The 20,053-nt window shown below is 45.2% G+C and overlaps 2 protein-coding genes across 4 annotated transcripts in view; both read left to right on the top strand.

Annotated features, from left to right (window-relative positions):
* The window catches only part of RFLNA (refilin A), a 197,380-nt gene that overhangs the window by 32,462 nt on the left and 144,865 nt on the right, over nucleotides 1-20,053 (top strand). The gene's annotated exons all lie outside the window — the stretch shown is intronic.
* Nucleotides 340-3,690, top strand: ZNF664 (zinc finger protein 664). Its single transcript, XM_019648894.1, has one exon. The coding sequence runs from the start codon at nucleotides 440-442 to the stop codon at nucleotides 1,223-1,225; it is 786 nt and encodes a 261-aa protein (XP_019504439.1). The 5' UTR covers nucleotides 340-439; the 3' UTR covers nucleotides 1,226-3,690.

Below are 20,053 nucleotides of genomic sequence, written 5' to 3'. Positions count from 1 at the left end.
GTGCGCAGTATCTCGCCCTCTCCGACAAGGGACACCGTGCCGTCCTTTCTCTAGAAGTGAGACAGCCAAGACTGTTCTCCAGGCAGAAGATTCCAGGGGCTTAAAAACGCAAAGGTTTGCCCCTTGGGAGCCCCTTGGAATGTTGACAACTCAGGACCTGAAAGGAAGTTCTGTGTTAATGAGTTACAGAATTCACGTGGAAGTAAATGTCACTTTATAATCAATAACCGTACTGAGTGAGGAACACTATGCAGGAAGAAGCCTTCCATAGAAAGACAGGCAGGGAAAAGCTTAGGCCGACCTTAAACCTACCGAACAGAGCAAGCCTGAGATAAACTGCCAAAATGGCCAAATAAGAGACTCGATGAAATAGCAGCCCTGTAACTATAGTAGTTGTAAGGAAATTTTCTCCTCTAAGTCACGATACCAAATAGGAAAAATGATCTACAAGTGCCCCATGTGTAGGGAATTTTTCTCTGAGAGAGCAGATCTTTTTATGCATCAGAAAATTCACACTGCTGAGAAGCCCCATAAGTGTGACAAGTGTGATAAGGGTTTCTTTCACATATCAGAGCTTCACATTCATTGGAGAGACCACACAGGAGAGAAGGTCTATAAATGTGATGATTGTGGTAAGGATTTTAGTACTACAACAAAACTTAACAGACATAAGAAAATCCACACAGTGGAAAAGCCCTATAAATGCTATGAGTGTGGCAAAGCCTTCAATTGGAGCTCACATCTTCAAATTCACATGAGAGTTCACACAGGTGAGAAACCCTATGTCTGTAGCGAGTGTGGAAGGGGCTTTAGTAATAGTTCAAACCTCTGCATGCATCAGAGAGTCCACACCGGAGAGAAACCCTTTAAATGTGAAGAGTGTGGGAAGGCCTTCAGGCACACTTCCAGCCTCTGCATGCATCAGAGAGTCCACACCGGAGAGAAACCCTATAAATGTTACGAGTGTGGGAAGGCCTTCAGCCAGGGCTCCAGCCTCTGCATCCATCAGAGAGTGCACACCGGGGAGAAGCCCTATAGATGTTGTGGGTGTGGGAAGGCTTTCAGCCAGAGCTCCAGCCTCTGTATCCATCAGCGAGTTCACACAGGAGAGAAGCCTTTTAAATGCGATGAGTGTGGGAAGGCCTTCAGCCAGAGCCCCAGCCTCTGCATCCATCAGAGAGTGCACACAAAGGAGAGAAACCATCTCAAAATATCAGTTATATAAAGCATCTTGCTAAGAGTTAAAAATCTTAAAACCCATAAGTGCCACTAGGAAGGAAACCCTATAAATACCTGCATTGACCCAAAAAATTTTTACAGCAAGCCCCAGCAGAACATTCTTTTTGAAGAGGCATATGTGAGGTTGATTTTTCTGATTCATGCCAAGTGTGTTCCACAACTTGACTTTGAATCTGGAATCCCACTGGTGTCTGCCCGAGATAGGCTGTGAGGTCCCAGCATTTCCCATCCATGGAAATGGGGGGGGGGTGTTTCCTGGGATTCGGCCAGATGCCTCGCAAGTTGAGATACTGTGCAGGAAACCATGATACTTGCCCAGCCTCCCGTGTCACCTGTTGACGCTTTCCCCAACAGTTACCCAGGTGCTCCCCCTCGGGAGCTCACAGCCCCCTTTGGATTCGAGCATACCGATTACTGCCCTTGAAAACGGACAGCTCCCACAGAGATTGGTTCTGGTATTTCTGAGGTTCCCCTTGACTCAGCCCCTCCATGTCTGCCCATAGCTCTTGTTACTTCTGAACCTACTTTTTCCTATCCTCAAAACACCCGTAAATATCCACCCCTTCCTAGATGGCATTCAATTTCATTTTAGATTTTAGGTGACTCATAATTTCCATTCACTTGGCCTATCCGAGAAATCATTACACATACGTGCCCTTGAACTTTTTAGTTTTAACTTTGTGGATTCTGCTAATCACTGCGTCTCTGTTAGACTTTTCTAGTGGCTGCATCACATAGTTTTAACTTGAATTTTTTTGGAATTAGCTGAATGTAAATAGCAGGGAGGAAGAAGCAAGCAAAGTTACAACTTTTCTCCATCCAGCTTGCCCTCTCCAGCCCCTTCTGTAACGGGGAGCTGTGTGCTGGCTAGGGGAGACCGTAGAAGTGGGAGGTAGGAGCCGAGCAGCATTTAGCCTCCTTTCCTGTAATTTTGGGCAATAACCAATAGGAGTCCTCGATACCCCTTCTTCGAGGATTCTGTATCAGTTCCTTTTTAGGCATGAATGTTCATGCTAATTGACCTTTAATCATTCATTCGACAAGTATTTATTGAACACCTCCTACGTGCCAGGCACTGTGCTGGCTGCTGGGAATATGCCACTGAATCAGACAGACAAGGGCCCTGCTCATGGAGTCTACTTCTGGTGGGGGAGACAGACGCTAAGCAAGGCAACAAATAAATAACGTAGTTTGAGGTAGTGGTTAAGTGCTATGAAGAAAATAAACTAGGGTGATGATTTAGAGGGGTGGGGTGGGGTGGGGGTGGGGCAACATTAGATAGTGGTCAGGCAAGGCCTTTCGGAGGGGTGGCACTGGAACGGGGACCAGGAGCCCCCGCAGGCAGAGCGCAGGTGCCGCGGTGGGCAGAGCTGCCGCGCGTGGCGGGCCAGAAAGGCGGCGGGCGTGGAGCGTAGTGGTTTTGTTTTTGTTTGGGTTTTTTTTGGGCTAGATTGATATTAAAAACTCATGTGGAGGAACTCAAGGAATGTTTAGAAGACCGAAAGTCCCCAATGACAAGAACAAAAAGCAACTAATTTTTAACTTTGTTTCTCTTCTCATTCCTGTTTTCATTGATTTCCCACATGTCCTTTTGCTCAGGAAGTCTTTGGGGAAATTAAGGACCTTTGAAACTCTGAAATGGGTGATGATGACAGTGGTGTCTGTCAGCTGTCAGGTTGGAAATGAACTACCCAAAATAAGTCATGGAAATACTGAAACAAAGCTTGATTTTTCTCCCCACATTTGAATTACTTAATTCTGTGTGACTGGAAGGGGTTTTTGTGTAAGACCTCAGCGCATAAAGATTTAAAGGAGCACATTATTTTGTGGGCGGGCTGTGAAGCTAGAGACAGGACTTGGGGCTGACTAGTCACCATCTGGACTTGAATCCAGATCCCTCTGTGAACAAGCCTCCGGGGGCCACTTCTCACATTCCCTCCTTTTCACAGAGAGGGCGGCTCAGCTATCGGCCAAAGCCCCTTCCAGGCCTGAATTCCTCGACTACGATTTACTGTAGTGTCTTATCACTCATGTCACAGTAGCGTGAAGCGTTAGAGAAAAGCCTAGACTTTTAGTTTATGATAGAGAGCCAGTTGAAATATCATTGATAGAATTTTAGTGTTAGGAAAAATTGGTTTGATTTCTAGCTTTATTAGGTATGTGAGCTTGGGCAAATCACTTAACCTTTGAGTCTAGTTTTCTCACTTACAAAATGAGGATATTAGGCTAAACGATTTCCGAGTTTCCAGCTAGTCCTAGAGTTCTATATTTCTACATAGTTGAATTATTTTATCATGCTGTTGCTGGGGAATATGACTAACACTTTTAAAGCTACTAATTTTATGTCGAGCTTTAAAGTCCATAATTGTTATCTTCGGAAAATATTATTTGACCTACAGTATGTCCAAATCAATTTAATAAAATCACTTTATAACAGGGTTCTGTGCTTGATAGTAGTTGTGTGGATTCAGTGGTCATTGTGTGTGTGTGTGTGGTGGGGCTGGCTTGTGCGTTATGCTGGGGTAAAAACATAACTCCTGGTCCACGCTGGGCACATAGTATAAAGGGGGAGGGTGCTGTTATATGAAGTCAGCAGGCCTAAGTGGGGACTGTCCCAGCAAACCGAGTTGTGAGGACAACCTGGCCCGGGTCACAGCCCAGGCAGGATAAATGACAAGTCCCCTCAGAGATTCCCCTGTTCCTTTGTGCGGGCCCCATCCCTGGCCCAGGTCTTCTCTGCGTCTTGAATATGGTGGGAGTGTTGTGTTTGGGGAGGTTTTAAACCTAAGACCCTAGATGAGTTTCAGAGAGGTCTAGAACCGTCTTCAGTTGTGTGCAGAATATTGTGTATACATGGGTATATGCATTTCCCGGGGAAGGAGCGCTTGCATTAAATCTGTGACTCCTGGATAAAGAGCGCTCGTGGAGGAAAGCCATCTGAGTTAGCCACTCGCAGTTATTGTGCAGGAACGCTGGGCAAAGGGGCGCTTAAGCGTTCAGAACAGTGGTAGATCACTGGGACAAATAGAAAACGATGAGTGTAACAAATGAGAGAGAACCCACTGTGCTGTGTTGTGAAGAAAAAAGTCATTGGCGTGAAATGAAAGATACAAATGCTTGTGTGGTTCCACTGGGCTCAGATAAACTGCTAGGTATAATGTAAAGTGCTTCCGAGACAAGTTCTGAGAACAACATATGGACGTTTGTGTAGGTGCGAACAGCTGGCCCCCCTACAGAGGGACTGCTTGGGAGTGGGAGGAAATGGCTGTGCCTGGAAAATGCGAGCTACAGCTGAGCCTCTCCAGTTGCAAGGGAGGCCATTCTTGCTGTCAGATTGGAGTGAGGTCCCCAGCTGCAGCGGGGCTGGGTTTAGGTTCTCACATAAACCTCTTCCATGTCGCTTGGTGTTGTGTGCTTCTGTGTGTGATTTCTGTGTCCCACTGCACTTCCCTGGAGTCCAAAATGAAGGGAGTATGTCTTTATTAACGTCTACATCACTATAGCCATCGTAATCAAAGGCTGTTGGGTCAGAGCGTTAGCCCCTAACCTCAAGTTTTTGGCTGCGTCCAGTAGGCGTTGAAATGATACAGTCTTGTGGTTCCTGTTTTGTAAACAGTTTATTTGTTGTTGCTTTTACCTCTTGGGCCCAAGAGTTGATTTCATTTGTTTTCAATTTTATTTTATCTCTCTTTTCAGCAGTCACTGTAAATTTTCTGCTTTGAAGACCTCACACACACACTTGCGTGCGCACACACACCAAACAAGGAGTCTTTTTCCTGGGAAAAGTTGGAGAAGGGACCCCCCCACCCAAAAAAAAAGTTCACATTTCATAATAGAATTTTAGAATTCTTAATTAGAATAGAAAAAATAAGGTTATCTTTCTTTCCTACCTGAGTTTGTAGACTGAAATTTATACCTGTTCCACAAGCTTAGGTGACAGTGAATTACACAGAAATTGGGTGGCTTTTTTGCTACTGTGGACAAATTAAAAAAACCATGAAGCAATAATTCTAGAAGCACCAGCCTTCCTCCTTTGACCAAGTCAGATCCACCAAGCCTTGCGTGTTTGAGTTCTGGGATGCTTTCCTTGTAGAGGGAGCCCCGCGTGTTTTGTTCTAGGAGAGGAGGGTCCCATGGGTGCCAGGGTCTCAATCCTTCAGGTGAGAGGGCCCACGGTGGGGTGGCTGGAAACAACCCTGGCTGCTAAGGATGCCAAGTTGCACTTTCTGGAATGAGACAAATTACGTGTGAGCTTGACCAGGGAGGGGAAGGATGCCCCCATCTGCATGATTGCACAGGTGTCAGCAGCTTCTCAGGGCCACCGGGTGATCAGTAGAGCAGAGACCTCACCCAGAGTAGCCCTGGTCCCACCCAGGAAGCCAGCTCCAGTGAGAACAGACTTGAGTGGGATTCCACTTGGTTTAGGCAAAGAAATGGGCACATTTCTTGCACGTCAAAAGTTACAAAGCCATCGGTACCTTTAAACGTCTTGGCCATTATTCCAATCCTTGGTATTATAGTTTCTTGTTTCTACTTGATCTCACACGTGTTTGAGGCGATTATCTCCCACTATGATTCTGATTTGGTTAATTTTTCTGGGAATTTCTAATTCCGCATGGGTCCTTGTATATGAGGTGTATCAATTAAGTTTGCAAACTTGTTGCAACAATGTTGCTAACTTTTTATATCAGAGGGATTATTCATTTTGAATTTGTACCAACTGGACAAACACTTAACCAAGTTTGCTATTTGGAGGTGCTGAAAAGGCTGCGTGAAGCAGTTAGACCACCTGAACTTTTCCCCAACAATTCATGGCTCTTGCATCACGACAACGCACCAGTTCACACGGCACTGTCTGTGAATGAGTTTTTTGCCAGTAAACAAATAACTGTATTGGAACACCCTCCCTACTCACCTGATCTGGCTTCTAATGACTTCTTTTTTTACCCAAAGATAAAGGAAATATTGAAAGGAAGACATTTTGATGACATTCAGGACATCAAGGGTAATAATATGATGACAGCTCTGATGGCCATTCCAAAAAAAGTTTCAAATTTGCTTTGAAGGGTGGACTAGGCACTGGCATCAGTGCATAGCTTCCCAAGGGGAGTGCTTTTAAGGTGACCGTAGTGATATTCAGCAGTGAGGTATGTAGCACTTCTTCTAGGATGAGTTCACGCACTTAATTGTCTGGCCTCGTAAATGCCCACGATTTAATTTTCAGTTGGACCTTTTATGGGGTATAAAATGCCAGTCTTCATCCCATTAAATGGTGTTTTCTTGAGTTCTATGTTGTTATAACCCTTTGTGTACATACAAACGTGTATACGCACCTCCTGTCTTTTCCCAAAGAAATGACTGAATCTACGCGTCAGTTCTAGTTTGATTAATTTTTAGTTCGCGTGACTGTTCAACACCAACACATTCAGATCCGCGTCTTTCTTTTAATGGCTGCATTCTTTCTTCCAGTGGATGGAAGACCTTACCTGTGTCCCCCAGTCCTCTGTGGATGGAAACCTCCCCATGTTTTCTCCTGCCCTACAACTTTTATGTGTTTGTGTTTTATGTTTCAATCTTTGATTTAGATTTTTTTAAAAAACCTTTATTGGGGAATGGTGTGTTTTTCCAGGACCCATCAGCTCCAAGCCAAGTTGTTGTTTTCAATCTAGTTGTGGAGGGCACAGCTCACTGGCCTATGTGGGAATCAAACCAGCAACCTTGGTGGTATGAGCCTGCGCTCGCACCACCTGAGCTAACTAGGCTCCCTGCATTTTAAATCTTTGGATTTTTAAGGAATGTGGTAAAGGCTCAATGAAAAAACATCCCATATGGCTAACTCGTTATCCTGTTAGTACTTATCGAATCTTCACAGATTTGAAGTGCCAGCTGTTTCACAAGCCAGTTCTCATACCTATTTGGAACCCTTTCTGTTCTGTTCAAATATTTTTCGTTACTGCATCTTTATTATGTGCTTTAATAGTTGCAAGACCAGCTCCCCTTTATGACTCTTCCAGAGTTGCCTGACTGTTCAGGAACGTATGATCAGTTACCTTTAAAATTCAGTGTTAGTTTGTCTTAGCTGCGTGTCTTATAAACAACCTAAGATAATGTTCTCTTCTTTTGGATTGGATGTTCATGCTTCCTTTAAATAAAGATACAACACATTTTCCCTTTTTTGTGTGATACATTCTAGTTTGTTGAGTGAGCGATACTATTGCCAATTGAAAACAAAAAGGCGTGGTCCCATTTTTATTATTTGGTAAGTTTGGCACCCTTTCCTTTGTAATGTAAGTAACATAAGCTTGATGGGAAATCCCATTATATTGGAGGAAGGGAGGGAGTGTTTACACAAATTTTCTTTTCCAGTACTTTTTATTGTGGTACATTTTATTTCTTATAGTCGCTGCTGAGTTCTCTCAGCATTCTGCATTTTGACTTTTATGGACTCTGCTGCCCTGCGTTTTATTCTCTGAACCCCTCAGACCCTGTGTGTGTGCGTGCGCGCGTGTGTGTACGAGCCGATCCCTTATAATAAATCTCTATATATCCTGTTGGTTCTGTTTCTCTGGAGAATCCTGACTCATGCAGACCCTAATGTGTTTAGGGCTTGGCATAAGTACAAATGGAGACGCACATCCCATATGTCTGTACCTTTAAGAGTTATTTATAAATCAAGTTAACAAAGGGTTCAATAGACTATGTTCTATTCCCCCTGTTGGAAGGTTGTTCAACCTTCAAGTGCTGTGACTCTTCAGTGTTTCATGCTGGCCATGGTGGTCTAGGACGGTGGGCACCCCAGCCCATGGTCCAGGTACTGGCCATCCCCCACCCCACCCCTGCAGCCACCCCCCTGTGGGTCCTCGGGCTGGGGTGTCTATGACAGCAGCCCGTTTTCAGGAGGGTGCCCTGGAAGAAAAGGCTCGTGCAGGCCCTGAGAGCTGGCCTGGGCCGTTTGGGAAGGACCCTCCAGGGTGGGGCTATTTGGAGCCTGGTGTAGAGGCCAAGCTCTAGGCTGGCTCATCCCCATGGCCTGCGAGGCTCCGAGCGGGGACAGTGCAGACTGACCATGCATGTTCAAAGATGTCATTAGCAAAGGGATCAGGCCAGCCCAACTGAAACATCTGCCCCATGTGAATAAACAAAAATAATACTTACCGAGCAGTCATTTTAAGGAAAGAAACAGAAGCCAAAGCCCACGAACTCCAACCTTTGATCCCTTATCTGGTACATTAGCCAGTCTGTTTTGTCGGGCCTTTTCCGATATCCCAGTATTCTTTTCCAATTTCCCAGTGGCCTTTTCCGGTTTCCCAGTGGCCTGGCTTCACGTCAGCCACGTCATTTGACCTTTCCCAGGTTGAGGGGCAGGAAGACATGTGAATAACTCTCTTTCCCGTGTGCCTATCTCAGTGAAAGTGCTAATCAAGATGCTTGGCTGCAAGACGCCTGGGAAATAGAGATGGTTGTCAGCCTCACGTGCTCAAAGCAGGAAATCCTTGAAGGCGTGAGAGGCCAGCCATGAGGGACAGTGGTGAAAGGGCTTGTACTGTTCATTGGCACTTTAGTGTCAGCCAGGGGCCCTTTCTCTCATGCTCTCAGAGAAAATGCACCGTCCCCCAAACTCCTCAGGTCCCTCTGATAATTGCCTCTGAATATTGACACGATTTTAATATTCAATTTTCATACCCAGACTAATGGAGCAAAACAATGACTTGAATAATCCCCATGAGTATGGAATAGCAAAATAGACACGTTGTTTTGCCATCATTATTTTATTTGCCTTCATGATTTAGTTTTGAATAATATCATTAAGTTAGCTTCCATTCCTTGAGCAAATGTGAGTCACGTAGACGGTTGGGAAAGGGCCAGTAATTCGGTGGAAAAGGCTGATTTGGGATTCATTTTTTTTCCTCTGTGAAGACTAGTAATCTAAAAGGTGCTGACTCACTCATGGATAGTTGGGTATTAATCAGACGTGGTCTCATTATAAAGTCGGGGGTATTTTTTAAGGCCATACAATAGTGAGAAGTGTTTGTTTTTCTTTTACAAGACAAACAATACGAAAAACCTCTAAGACTGAAGAAAAATTAGCTTTGTTGCTCACTTTTTACTGAAGATAGTGATGCTGTTGCCCTCGTTAGAGTTGATGCATTATAAAACAAAACTATATAAAACTAAAGCCTTAAGATAAGTTTATTAGCATGACAGAGTTAAAAGCTGCAATTATTGTACTAGGGAAATAAGAGATGCTGAGCATTCAAAACGTGACTGTTCTGTGCAATGTGGCTAAAGAGCCCCCAAATTAAGTCCCTGGTTATTTTGGGTCCAGCAAGTTGGAAATGGAGCAATTTCTCTTTGGAAAGTGAAGCCACGATGTGGCTCCTTCTAGTGGTCAAAAAAGGTATGTTGGGGGCATGATACTGGTAATTTGTAATTATCCATCCCAGTCCCCAGTGTCCATTCAATTTTCAGAACTTTTTTTTCCTTTGGGAGGGCGGAGCCCAAAAACTCCCACCTTCCACTTGTTCTCTGACGTACTTTTAAAATATAATTTTTAAGAAATGTTGAACCTCATGCCCCAAGTCCATTTACTTTGTTTTATGTATTTAATTTGTCAATTCTTTCCAAGTTCTATTATTAACTATAAGCTAGATCACTCGTTTAAAAGATAAAAAAAGATATAACTAATAATGATAAGGAGACTTTTTGTAAGAGGTAGTATTATATAAAAACTGAAAAGCATGATGTAAATTCATTGGGCCATTTTGGGGGGTAATTGAAGATGAAAGCTGATAGTGTACACACCATTAGGTTACAAACAATTTATCTGTGCTGTGGATTCAAATATGGGCTTCCTTCCAGGGGCTCGGACCACTGCACGTTTATCATACCACAAAATAATGTTTAAAACCAAAAACCTTTGGGGACTGGCCGAGTGGTGTGTTGGTTAAGAGTTGGCTTGGGACGCCAGCTCTGAGCAGCAGGGCCCCAGTTCGGATCCCACATGAGGGCCAGTGATGCTGTGCCCTCTACAGCTAAGATGGTGAACAACAGCTCGACCTGGAGCTGGGCTGCCGTGAGTCGCCGGCGACGGCGTAGGCTGCAGTGAAGCTGCAGTGGGCTGCCATGAACTACCATGAGTGGCTGGCAGCCGGTGTGAGCAGCCAAGAGCCATTGTGATTAGCCGTCCAATGACCGGCGAGCAACTGCCTCACCCGGGAAGAGCCCAACGATCATATCAACATGGACCAGTGAAGCAACGTCCTCCACAGTTAGACTGAAGAACAAAGGGACAGCAACTTGTCTGTTTCCCTTCCCCCGATTCCCCAACGCTGTTCCCCTCCCCCAATTCCCCAATAAAACCTTTAAAAAAAACAAACTCTGAAAAACTGCTTGGTCAGATGTGCCAGGAACCATCTCTCATCAGCCTATTGGTAAAGCAATTCTTTCTGACTCTTCAGAAGAGTCCCGAGCACATGTGTCAGCAGATTAACATTTACCTCCCCTTCTGTTGTTCCTGTGAGGCTCATCAGTGACCATTATTGGAGCAAAGGAAGTTCTGCTAAAAACATAAGAATGCTGAAAAGATGGTTAGACGATATGGAAGCACAGGAGGCAGATTTTAGCCGAGAGACCAGAACAGCTTAGGAGCTTATAAGTGGTTAGAACATCTCTGTGTCCCCTTCTGCCCCTCGAGGCAACTGTCCTAGAACTTATAAACCACCTTTTTGTTCTCTGTCTTAACCTATTTATCATGATAGTGGTCATAGCAGTTCCCAGGGGAAAAGATGTTCTGTCATTGGTTTATGCATGGGACATGGGAAAGAATGTTCAGTGACGTGCAAAAGCGAGGGGCTAAAGCTAACCAAAACCCCACGTACCCTGAACTTACCATGTGGTCCAGCAAGCTCACTCCTAGGAACATACCCTAAGAATTGATAGCAAGGACTCACACAGAGAGTTTTCCATGCATGTTCACGGCAGCGTCATTCACAGTAGCCAAAAGGTGGGGACAGCCCAAGAGTCCATGGACAGATGGTGGATAAGCAACATGTGACATATGCATACAATGGAGTACGAGTCAGCCTTAAAAAGGAAGGAAATTCTGCCATATGCTAACACACGGATGAGTCTTGAGGACATTAGGCTGAGTGAGATAAGCCAGTCACAAAAGAACGGGTACTGTTAGGACTCCATTAATATGAGGGACGTAGAGTAGTCAGATTCATAGAGAAACATAGAATGGTGACTTCCAGGGGCTGGGGAGAAGGGAGAATGGGGAGCTGGTGTTTAATGGGGACAGAGTTTCAGTTTTGGAAGATGAACAAGTTCTGGAGACGGACGGTGGTGACAGCTGCACAGCAATGTGAATGTACTTAATGCCACTGAGTGTCCATCTAAGTGAAAGCTGCCTTGCTAGGGGCTGAAAATACAGAGAATAAGATCAGACATTGTCCTTGCTACACATGGTTTAGCCTAGTAGGCGAGAAAGACTTCTGAACAAATAATTGTAGTGCAGTGTCCCAAGAACACCTATGGAAGGGTGATCCAGCCACAGCATTAGCGCAGAGGTCGGTGTGAACAACCCTACCTAGGACCACAGGAGCCAGGAGAGGCTTCCAACAGGAAGGCTTTAAGGGATGCATAGGAGTTAGCCTAGGGACAGGGAGAAAGCAGAGGAGATGGGACATACCTTGGTTCTCCAGGTTTGTCATGCTTCAGAATTACCTCAGTGGGTGCGGGGTGGGGCCTGAGAATTTTTTGTCTCTATTAAGTCTCCAGGGGATGCCGAGGCTGGTGCTGGCGCCCTAAGGACCACACTTTGAGAACTGCTGATTTACATGAAGGCCTGACGCATGAAGTCACAGCGCGTGTTTGGGGAACTGTCAGTAACTCAGTGTTGCTGGAATTTGAGGTGTTTGAGTGATACGTTTAGAGAGTTAAGGAGAGGCCTTAGGTGCCCCGGAGGTGTGAACAAGGGAAATAAGCAGACATTTGTGTATTCTAGCAGCAGCAGGCGCTATAATATGACATGATATGATATGCGTTATAATGTTCAACCCTAATGATATGTATGCTATGATATGTGATGTGATGTGATGTGATATAATGTCCAATGGGTGTTATGCCCATTTTACAGATGAGGTCATTGTGGGGCTGTCCCACAGCTAACTTACTGGACAGAGAGATGTAGGAGGCAGAGGACCCCAGACTTGGTGGCTGATAGGACTTGCAGAGTGACATCTAAATGATTGACTTTGGAGACAGATACCAGGCGATGCCAGTGACCAGGACAGGAAGTGGGAGGGGAGGGGCAAGTTTGCAAATATCCTGTCTAGCCTTCGGGAGCAGGTAAACTCTTTCCCACAGTTACCGCTTGCTTCCTGGTTAATTTCGTCTCATTTTCTCATTTCCCGCATTCTCATTTCTCTTCTGTTGTGATCTTCGTTAGATTAGCAGGTTATTAACCGACATTGTCATCATCTTCATGGACTTACTGTTTACAGGGGCATTATAAGGAGACGACCAGACACAGAAAGGACAGGACTTCACTCCTTCCTGGAGTCCGAGCTCCTTGACAGAGTGTTTTCTTTTTATTATGAAAAACTTTGGTGAGAGAAAATGGAATCATAGACACCCGTATGCCCATCACACGGATGTAACAATTATTAACATTGCGCAATTTTACAGTCATTATTCCCCGAGGTATTTGAAAATGTGTTTCAGACATTATGATAACTTCACCTCTAAATACTTGAATATGCGTCTCTGAAAATAAGGACATTCCCCTATTAACCACAGCACCATCATGATGCGTAGAAGATAAATAGAATTCATTCACATTCATCTAGCACTCAGTCTATGTATCCTCTTAACCTATCTTGGTTTTTCAAATGCATTTCAAAGCGAGAGGCAGACATCAGCGTCCTTCCCCCAAACACTTGAACCTGGGCATCATGTACAAGAGTTCAGCCTTTGTTGATGTTTTTTTTCCTTGGGAGTCATACTTACATACAGTGACATGCACACGTTTTTAGTGTAATATTGGACGAGTTAAGACAAATGCCTATATCTGTGTAACCCAAACCCCTATCAACACANGACATCCTGGCCCTCCACCCCTAAACACTTCTTCAGCATGCATCTCCAATAAATAGCAACTTCCTCCTACAAAACCACAAAACCACCACTTATCACGTCTAATATGAGTAACAATAACTCCCTATTATCCCCTAATATTCAAATTTTTCCAATTGTTCACGGAATGTGTTTCTTGCCACTTTTTTTTCTACCCAGGAACCAAGGAAGTGCCTTCCCTTATATTTGGTTATGTTCCTTTGAATCTAGTCACCACCTCTGTCCCCGCCTCCCCCTCCCCCCCACGACATTGACTTTTTTGAGGGACAGTTTCAGACCCATCTTTAACTCAACTGTGGGCTCTTGGCGGGCAAGGCAATATTTGTGTGTCTTCAGCATGCCCCTGAGTACTGAACACAGTCACATATTTGGAGCTGATAGAATACGCTCAGACTCATTGAGCGTGCTGTGGTAGCTAGGAGCTTGCTGAGCACATGGGGACAGGATGCCCCTCCCATATGTAATTCATTAGCTTATTAACTTATCCTCCACTGTTAGATGGTGATCCTAAACAAAACATTCGGTTTTGCGCTAACAGTCATGAGACCTGGGTCTCATGTCTCTCTTGCCCATGGTGGTGGAGGAACGCTTCGGTTTGCTCTCCATGCTGAGGACACCCAAAGACTTCTGCCCTCAGATAATTTTAACAGATAACGGGCAAGTTACAAAGGGTCAGTGGAGGATAGCACACAGCACGGACAGCGGGCTAGTAAATTCTCTCAGCTTGACCTCCCTTTCTTGGCCTGTTGCTCTGGTGCTGTCACAAACCCAGCCCTGGGGAAGGCCCTCCGGCCGCTCTGGGCCTGCCTTCATCAAGGGTCACTGTTCCTTTTAATGACCAGTGTTCCGAGTGGGAACTCAATCCCATTGGTGGACGAGGGTTTCTATCTCCCTCCTCACGTTTGGAGGTTTTTGCATATAAATGAACTTGGGCCTATGTGGACAGAGAAGCTACCCAGGACAGGAGTTAGGAACCTTCATACCAGGTTCCCACGTCCTTTCTGTCACCCCATTGCCTTTGGTCATGTGATTTCCCTTTTGGGAAGTTAAGCTTTTGGGTTCTTTTCTTATGTTAATGAGAGCATTCCGTGAGACTTGGGGATGGCTTCAGGGGGGAACCCGTGGACGCCCGAGGATCTGGTCCACACTGGGGGAACAGCCAGTGTTATTAATTTGGAGCCATATAACACATGGAATTAGCACTGCACATTTTGAAGAAAATCTTGACCTTTAGCGTCAGATTCTGCCCAGTGTTTTGAGCATCAGGAAAACGAGGCGAGCTTTGGCTGGGTGTGCTGAGCTGAAAGCCCTTGCATTTCCTTACAGCCAGCAGTAAATCTTTCCCAAAAGTCCCAGAATGAGCTGGTTTCCAGCCACTGGGGCCACCTTAAAATAGATTGTTATGTGTAATATAGAAGTAAAAGACATCATTTCTGGGAACTTTGGAAGCACAAGGAGTGCTCTGTTGACGGAAACAGTTAAAGAAGAATGGAGAGAAAGCAGAGCTGGGATGTTGGTGCAGAGTAATCCTAAACCTCCCCTGGGGTATTTGTCATTGCAAGAGAGAACCAATGAGATTATGGCTGGCTCAGAAAGAGCCGGAGGATGATGATGATGGTGGTGATGGTGATGATGGTGATGGTGTTGGTGATGATGGTGATGGTGATGGTGATGGTGGTGATGGTGGTGATGATGGTGATGGTGATGGTGATGGTGATGGTGATGATGATGGTGATGATGATAATGATGGTGATGTGGTGATGATGATGGTGATAATGGTGATGATGGTGATGGTGATGGTGATGATGATGGTGATGGTGATGGTGATGGTGATGGTGATGATGATGGAGATGATGACAATGATGATAATGATGGTGATGGTGGTGATGATGGTGATGATAATGGTGATGATCATGCACATTTACATATTTTGTAGTAATACCCATGTTTCTGTGATTGTGGTAGCAGAAGTCTCTTTACCAAAAAAATAGCTGATTTTCTGGCTTGGGATGTCAACACTCTCACAACTTCTTCTGTCTTCTCCCTTCACCTCCCCCCGAACTCATCACATCTCAGCTCAGCATCCATCCCCTAGACTAGGGAGACTCCCCTGAGGGCAGCTCCTGAGGCACCCACATCCACGATAAGTGGCAGTTGAACGTGTGTGTGTCCCTGCTGTCAGTAAGCTCTGGGCGTGCAGACACCCTGTGCCCCTCTTATCTCTATCCTATCCCCCAGTCCTCACTCCTCCTGGCAAAGTTAACAGGTGTGCTTACATCAGGAACATTTCAGTGAATGTGCAAATGCATAAAGAGTTAGAAATGCACCAAGGCCTCCATACATAAGCTAGCCATGAATTAGGACAGATCATTTACAAACAAAACAAGCGTAAACCATGCAAAATATGGAAAATGCCTTTTAAAAGGTCAACCTCAATTGGATTCAAAGAGATGCCAATTAAAGCAACATTCTCTCCCCCCTCACCCCCACCCCCCGCCGCCATCAAATCAGCAGAGAATAAAATAAAATAATATGCAGTGAAGAAGAGTCTAGTACAAGTGTGTTTTTGGTATAAACCTTGGAAACAATTTAGCAGTATGTATCAGAGCAGAACTGAGGATAATAGTCATTACAGAAACAATCCAAATCCAGGTGGTGCAGTTTGCAGAGGTCTTACTCTGTGTGTTCTGTTTGTAGCTTTTTGTTTATAGATCTCATTTAATCCTCACACTATAACAATCCTATGGGCAGGCCTGTTGCCAGCAACCCCATTTTATAGCTGAGGAAACGGAGGCAGAGAGCAGTAATTGATCGTGGATCACACAGGTATTAAGGAGGTGGGATTTGAACCCCTGGCAGTGCTGCAAAGCCTGCTTCACTATCCGACCTACAAGAATGTCTGTGCCCTTGGGCTTCAAATCCCACGTCTGGGAGTCTAGCTCAAGGAAGTATTTCTAAATAAAGATGGTTGTGCACACAGACACTCACAGAAGCATTATTTATCCAAGGTGTCCATCCCATGGGTTTTTCTGTTGTCATTATAAAGGTGTTTATGACGGATAGGAAATACCATGAAAAGTGATTCTGATGAAATTTTATGTGGTCACCAACTCAGACATATGCGTCCTATGACCCCAAACTGCACACGAGCCACCTTGGTCGTAAAACTTAATCTAAAAGATAGAACATTAAGGGACAAGCGCTAGATCCAAATTTAAACACATAGCACCTTACAGAGGGGAAAGCGTCCCACACAGCTATGCCTGCAAAAGACTGGAAGGAAATCTACCAGAATGATAGCAGCTACTGGGCTCGGGTGCTAAAGCAACAGACAATTCTTGTTCCTTCTTTGTGCTTTCCTATAAGTCTCTATTTTTTTCTTTCACAAGCATCATTACTTTTAGAATTAAAAAAATATATATATTTGAAATAAAGGAAAACAAGGATTGTGTGCAGGGGCAGGTGGGCGTGGTGGTGAAAGGAGGAATTAAAGTTAAATCTTGTAGGAACGCAGATTTACTCGTATGGATGTTTCAAACTGTGTTGAAATTCACAGAGGTTGAGGAGAGGGAGGTCTCCCTGAAAACATCATGGCTCTGGCAGAGTTTGCAGGTCGTGTCACCTGCAAAGGCCTTCGTGCCTTGAGCGTGTCTCATTCTGGTGACGGCTCACTGCGGTGTCCCTCAGGGCTGGCCCTGGGGAGAAATACCCCAGCAATGAGGAAAGCCGGGTAAAGCTTCTCTTAGCCCAACCACACTCCCCCCCTCCATCATTTTCCTCATTCTCCTTCTAGANGGGGGTGGGTGCTCAGATCTCCCTTTCAGAAAAAAGTTGTGGTCCAGCTGCCAGGAGTGCTGTGATCTGCTGGCCTCCAGCTGTCCCTTGTGCCTTCAGGCTCCATCACAGAGGTGGCCCCCAGCCAAGCCCAGCAGGGCAGGGACACTGGGCCTGGCCATTTCAGCTCCACGTGGGACCCCTCTACCAGACTGCCTTTGCTCTGGAGGTTGGGTTCGCTGACACCTCAGATCTGCACGGGGCTCTGAGCTCTCACCCAGGCTGCTTCCTGTCCCCTTTGTCTTTCATAGGCGTCACCCCGCCCCTCAAGCCCTTGTCTTCCTAACCCCATCTCAGCGTCTACTTCTTAGATGACCCCACTGACACAATGCTCATTTTTTTTCCTCTTGGGGACGCATGATTAAAAATATTTGGAGGTCCTGTTGCAGACGGTTCCGTGGAACAGTTTGTGAGGGAAGGGAGGGTGCAGGGAGTAATTCCCGGCTCATTTGTGATCTCACTTATTCTGCATGACACACCCAGATAGGGAGGGTGGGGGCGCATCCCCTCCTGGCATCCACATGGAGAAACTGAGAGCTCCGAGATGTTACAGGTGGGGACGCAGAAGCCCGTTTGGGGTCTACGCTTGGGGAGTCCAGGGAACACAAGAGTAGGCTGGCCTGTTTCCAAAATGGAAATTATTATTTTTTTCTTGTAGACCAGGCTTCCAAAAGGATGTCAGTCAGCAGAGGAAAAGACCTCTCTTTGTCTGTTTATCTCCCATCGGAAACAGCTCGCACCCCCTTTGCTTGAGCTGCTGCGGGACGCGGTCTGTCCTGTGTGCAGAGTTGTCCAGGGTGCCAGCTGCCCTGGAGAAAAGCTTTTGAAATAAGTGTCCTCCCCAACTCAGCCCCTGAATTGCTTTCCTTAAAAAAGAAGCCTCTGCTCTTCATCATCTAAGAAATTCAGATGAGGCTAGTTACAGGGTCAGCAAGGCCAGGCCTCCATCCCCTTCTTGCCGGCTTTTTCCAATCCTGGTGAGACAGACCTCTCATGTTATTTCTGACCCTCTGTGCTTTTCGAGCCCTTGACCCTCACCCCTTTCATCCATGACAGCGACGAGCCTCCTTTGAATAGCCAGGAGGTCAGTTCAGCATCATTCCATGAACCGGGGATGTCTGAGTGTCCCCAGAAAAACACTGATTCCCTGACACCACTGTGTATCCTCAACCCGCTCCCCTATCCCAGCGGCCTCCCTAACAGCAATTCTCCCTTCTCCCTCACTAACCCCACGTCCTGAGTTAGTTTGGGTGGCCCGTGTCAGCTCCAGGGTGAATCATGATTGGGATAAGTCTATAAAGCCGTCCTATTCCCTTTGAGTGATTGGTCATTGGAGTGGGTGTGTGACCCAAGTTTAGCCAATGAGGCATAAGGAAAAGTCTGAGGGGAGCTTATGGGAAAGGTTTTCCTTTAGGACACAAAGGAGAGAACAGCTTTATTCCCATAACTTCAGCTACCACTGAAGTCCTGACAAACCCTCAAACTGGGTTGAACCATATGAAATTGCTGATATTTGACTGTCTTGACCTACAAAGAAATGACAGTTTTGTGTAGTTCACCCTAATACATCTCTGGCCCAGAGGAAATAGAATAAAGAGAGTAAAACAATTAAAGAGAATGTAACAGCTATGAAGAGCAAAGACCAACAAGTTCTTCAAAGTTGGAAGATATTCTCTTGGAGGTGAAGGGAGTACTGAATTTCAGCTCAGGAGAGCACATTGTGTTCCTAGAAAACTTTAGATCGTTTGATTGATGCTACAACTACTGGGTTCAGTTAATGAGCTTTAAGTTCAGTTAATGAGCTTTGAGGAGAAAAAATAAATTTCAGGTGTTCGGGCAGAAAAGGTAAGTAATATTTAGGAGGGAATATAAGACTTTGCATTATTATTCAGTGGCAGAAAATAGTGGAGGCATGTCTATAAAATCCCGAGGAAAAGAACGTGTGACCCAAGGACTTTATACCCAGCTAAGTTGTCACGTAGACATCATATGTGACTTAAACGTTCTGAAAGGATCATTCTGGCTGGCATGTGGAGAATGAACTGTGGGGAGTGGAAGTCATGCTGACTTCCCTACCTCTCGATATGATCATTTCACTCTCTTTGCCCCTGTTTCCTTGAGGGAAAAACCAAACCTTTGAGCAGGATGCTGAGACTTCCTTATTACCTGGCACTGCTGGACTCTTTGGTCTTTTGTGCCTTGCTCCCCATCCTCACACCTCAAGCCCCAGCCTCCACCAGTGCACCCAGCTCCCTGTCATCCATCCATGTGTTTTGCACATGTTGTGACTTCTGCTTGGAAAGTCCTCCCCCCTAATCACCCACTTTAGGTCCCCATCTGGCCAACCTCTTCCTCAACACACACAACTAGAACATCAGCCCCATAAGGGCTGCGGCCGTATTAATCTTGTTCACTGTCGTGTCCCCAGCACCTGTAATAAATAATGCCTGGTACAGAGTCAATATTAATAAATTAATTGTAGGAAGGAAGAGATGAAGGAGGGAAGACAGGAGAGACAAATTATGTTCATTAAATACTAACCTTCCATCTAGCCGACTTCTAGCAAAAAATCCCATTTTGTTCTTTATCTATTCATCTCTAATAGAAAGGTGAGAATTCTAATAAAAAGACCTGAGAATTCCACTGAAGGGTGTAGGTATAACTGCATTTAAGGAAATCCAATCATTAGATCTTGTGGGTTTCAAACAACTGTAGGAGAGGTGGTGTTTATTCTTTTAGGCATAATCCGTGTCTTTTCCACAAGCTATTGTGTATGTGTGTTTGCACATATGGTTATTTTTTTTTCTCTTTTAATACCATTCGTATGGTTATTCTTTTTTTTTTT

This window comes from Hipposideros armiger, unplaced genomic scaffold (genome assembly GCF_001890085.2).
Source record: "Hipposideros armiger isolate ML-2016 unplaced genomic scaffold, ASM189008v1 scaffold_128, whole genome shotgun sequence".
Lineage (NCBI taxonomy): Eukaryota > Metazoa > Chordata > Mammalia > Chiroptera > Hipposideridae > Hipposideros > Hipposideros armiger.
The sequence above is the reverse complement of the archived record's forward strand: the minus strand, read 5'-3'. Positions and strand labels throughout refer to the sequence as shown.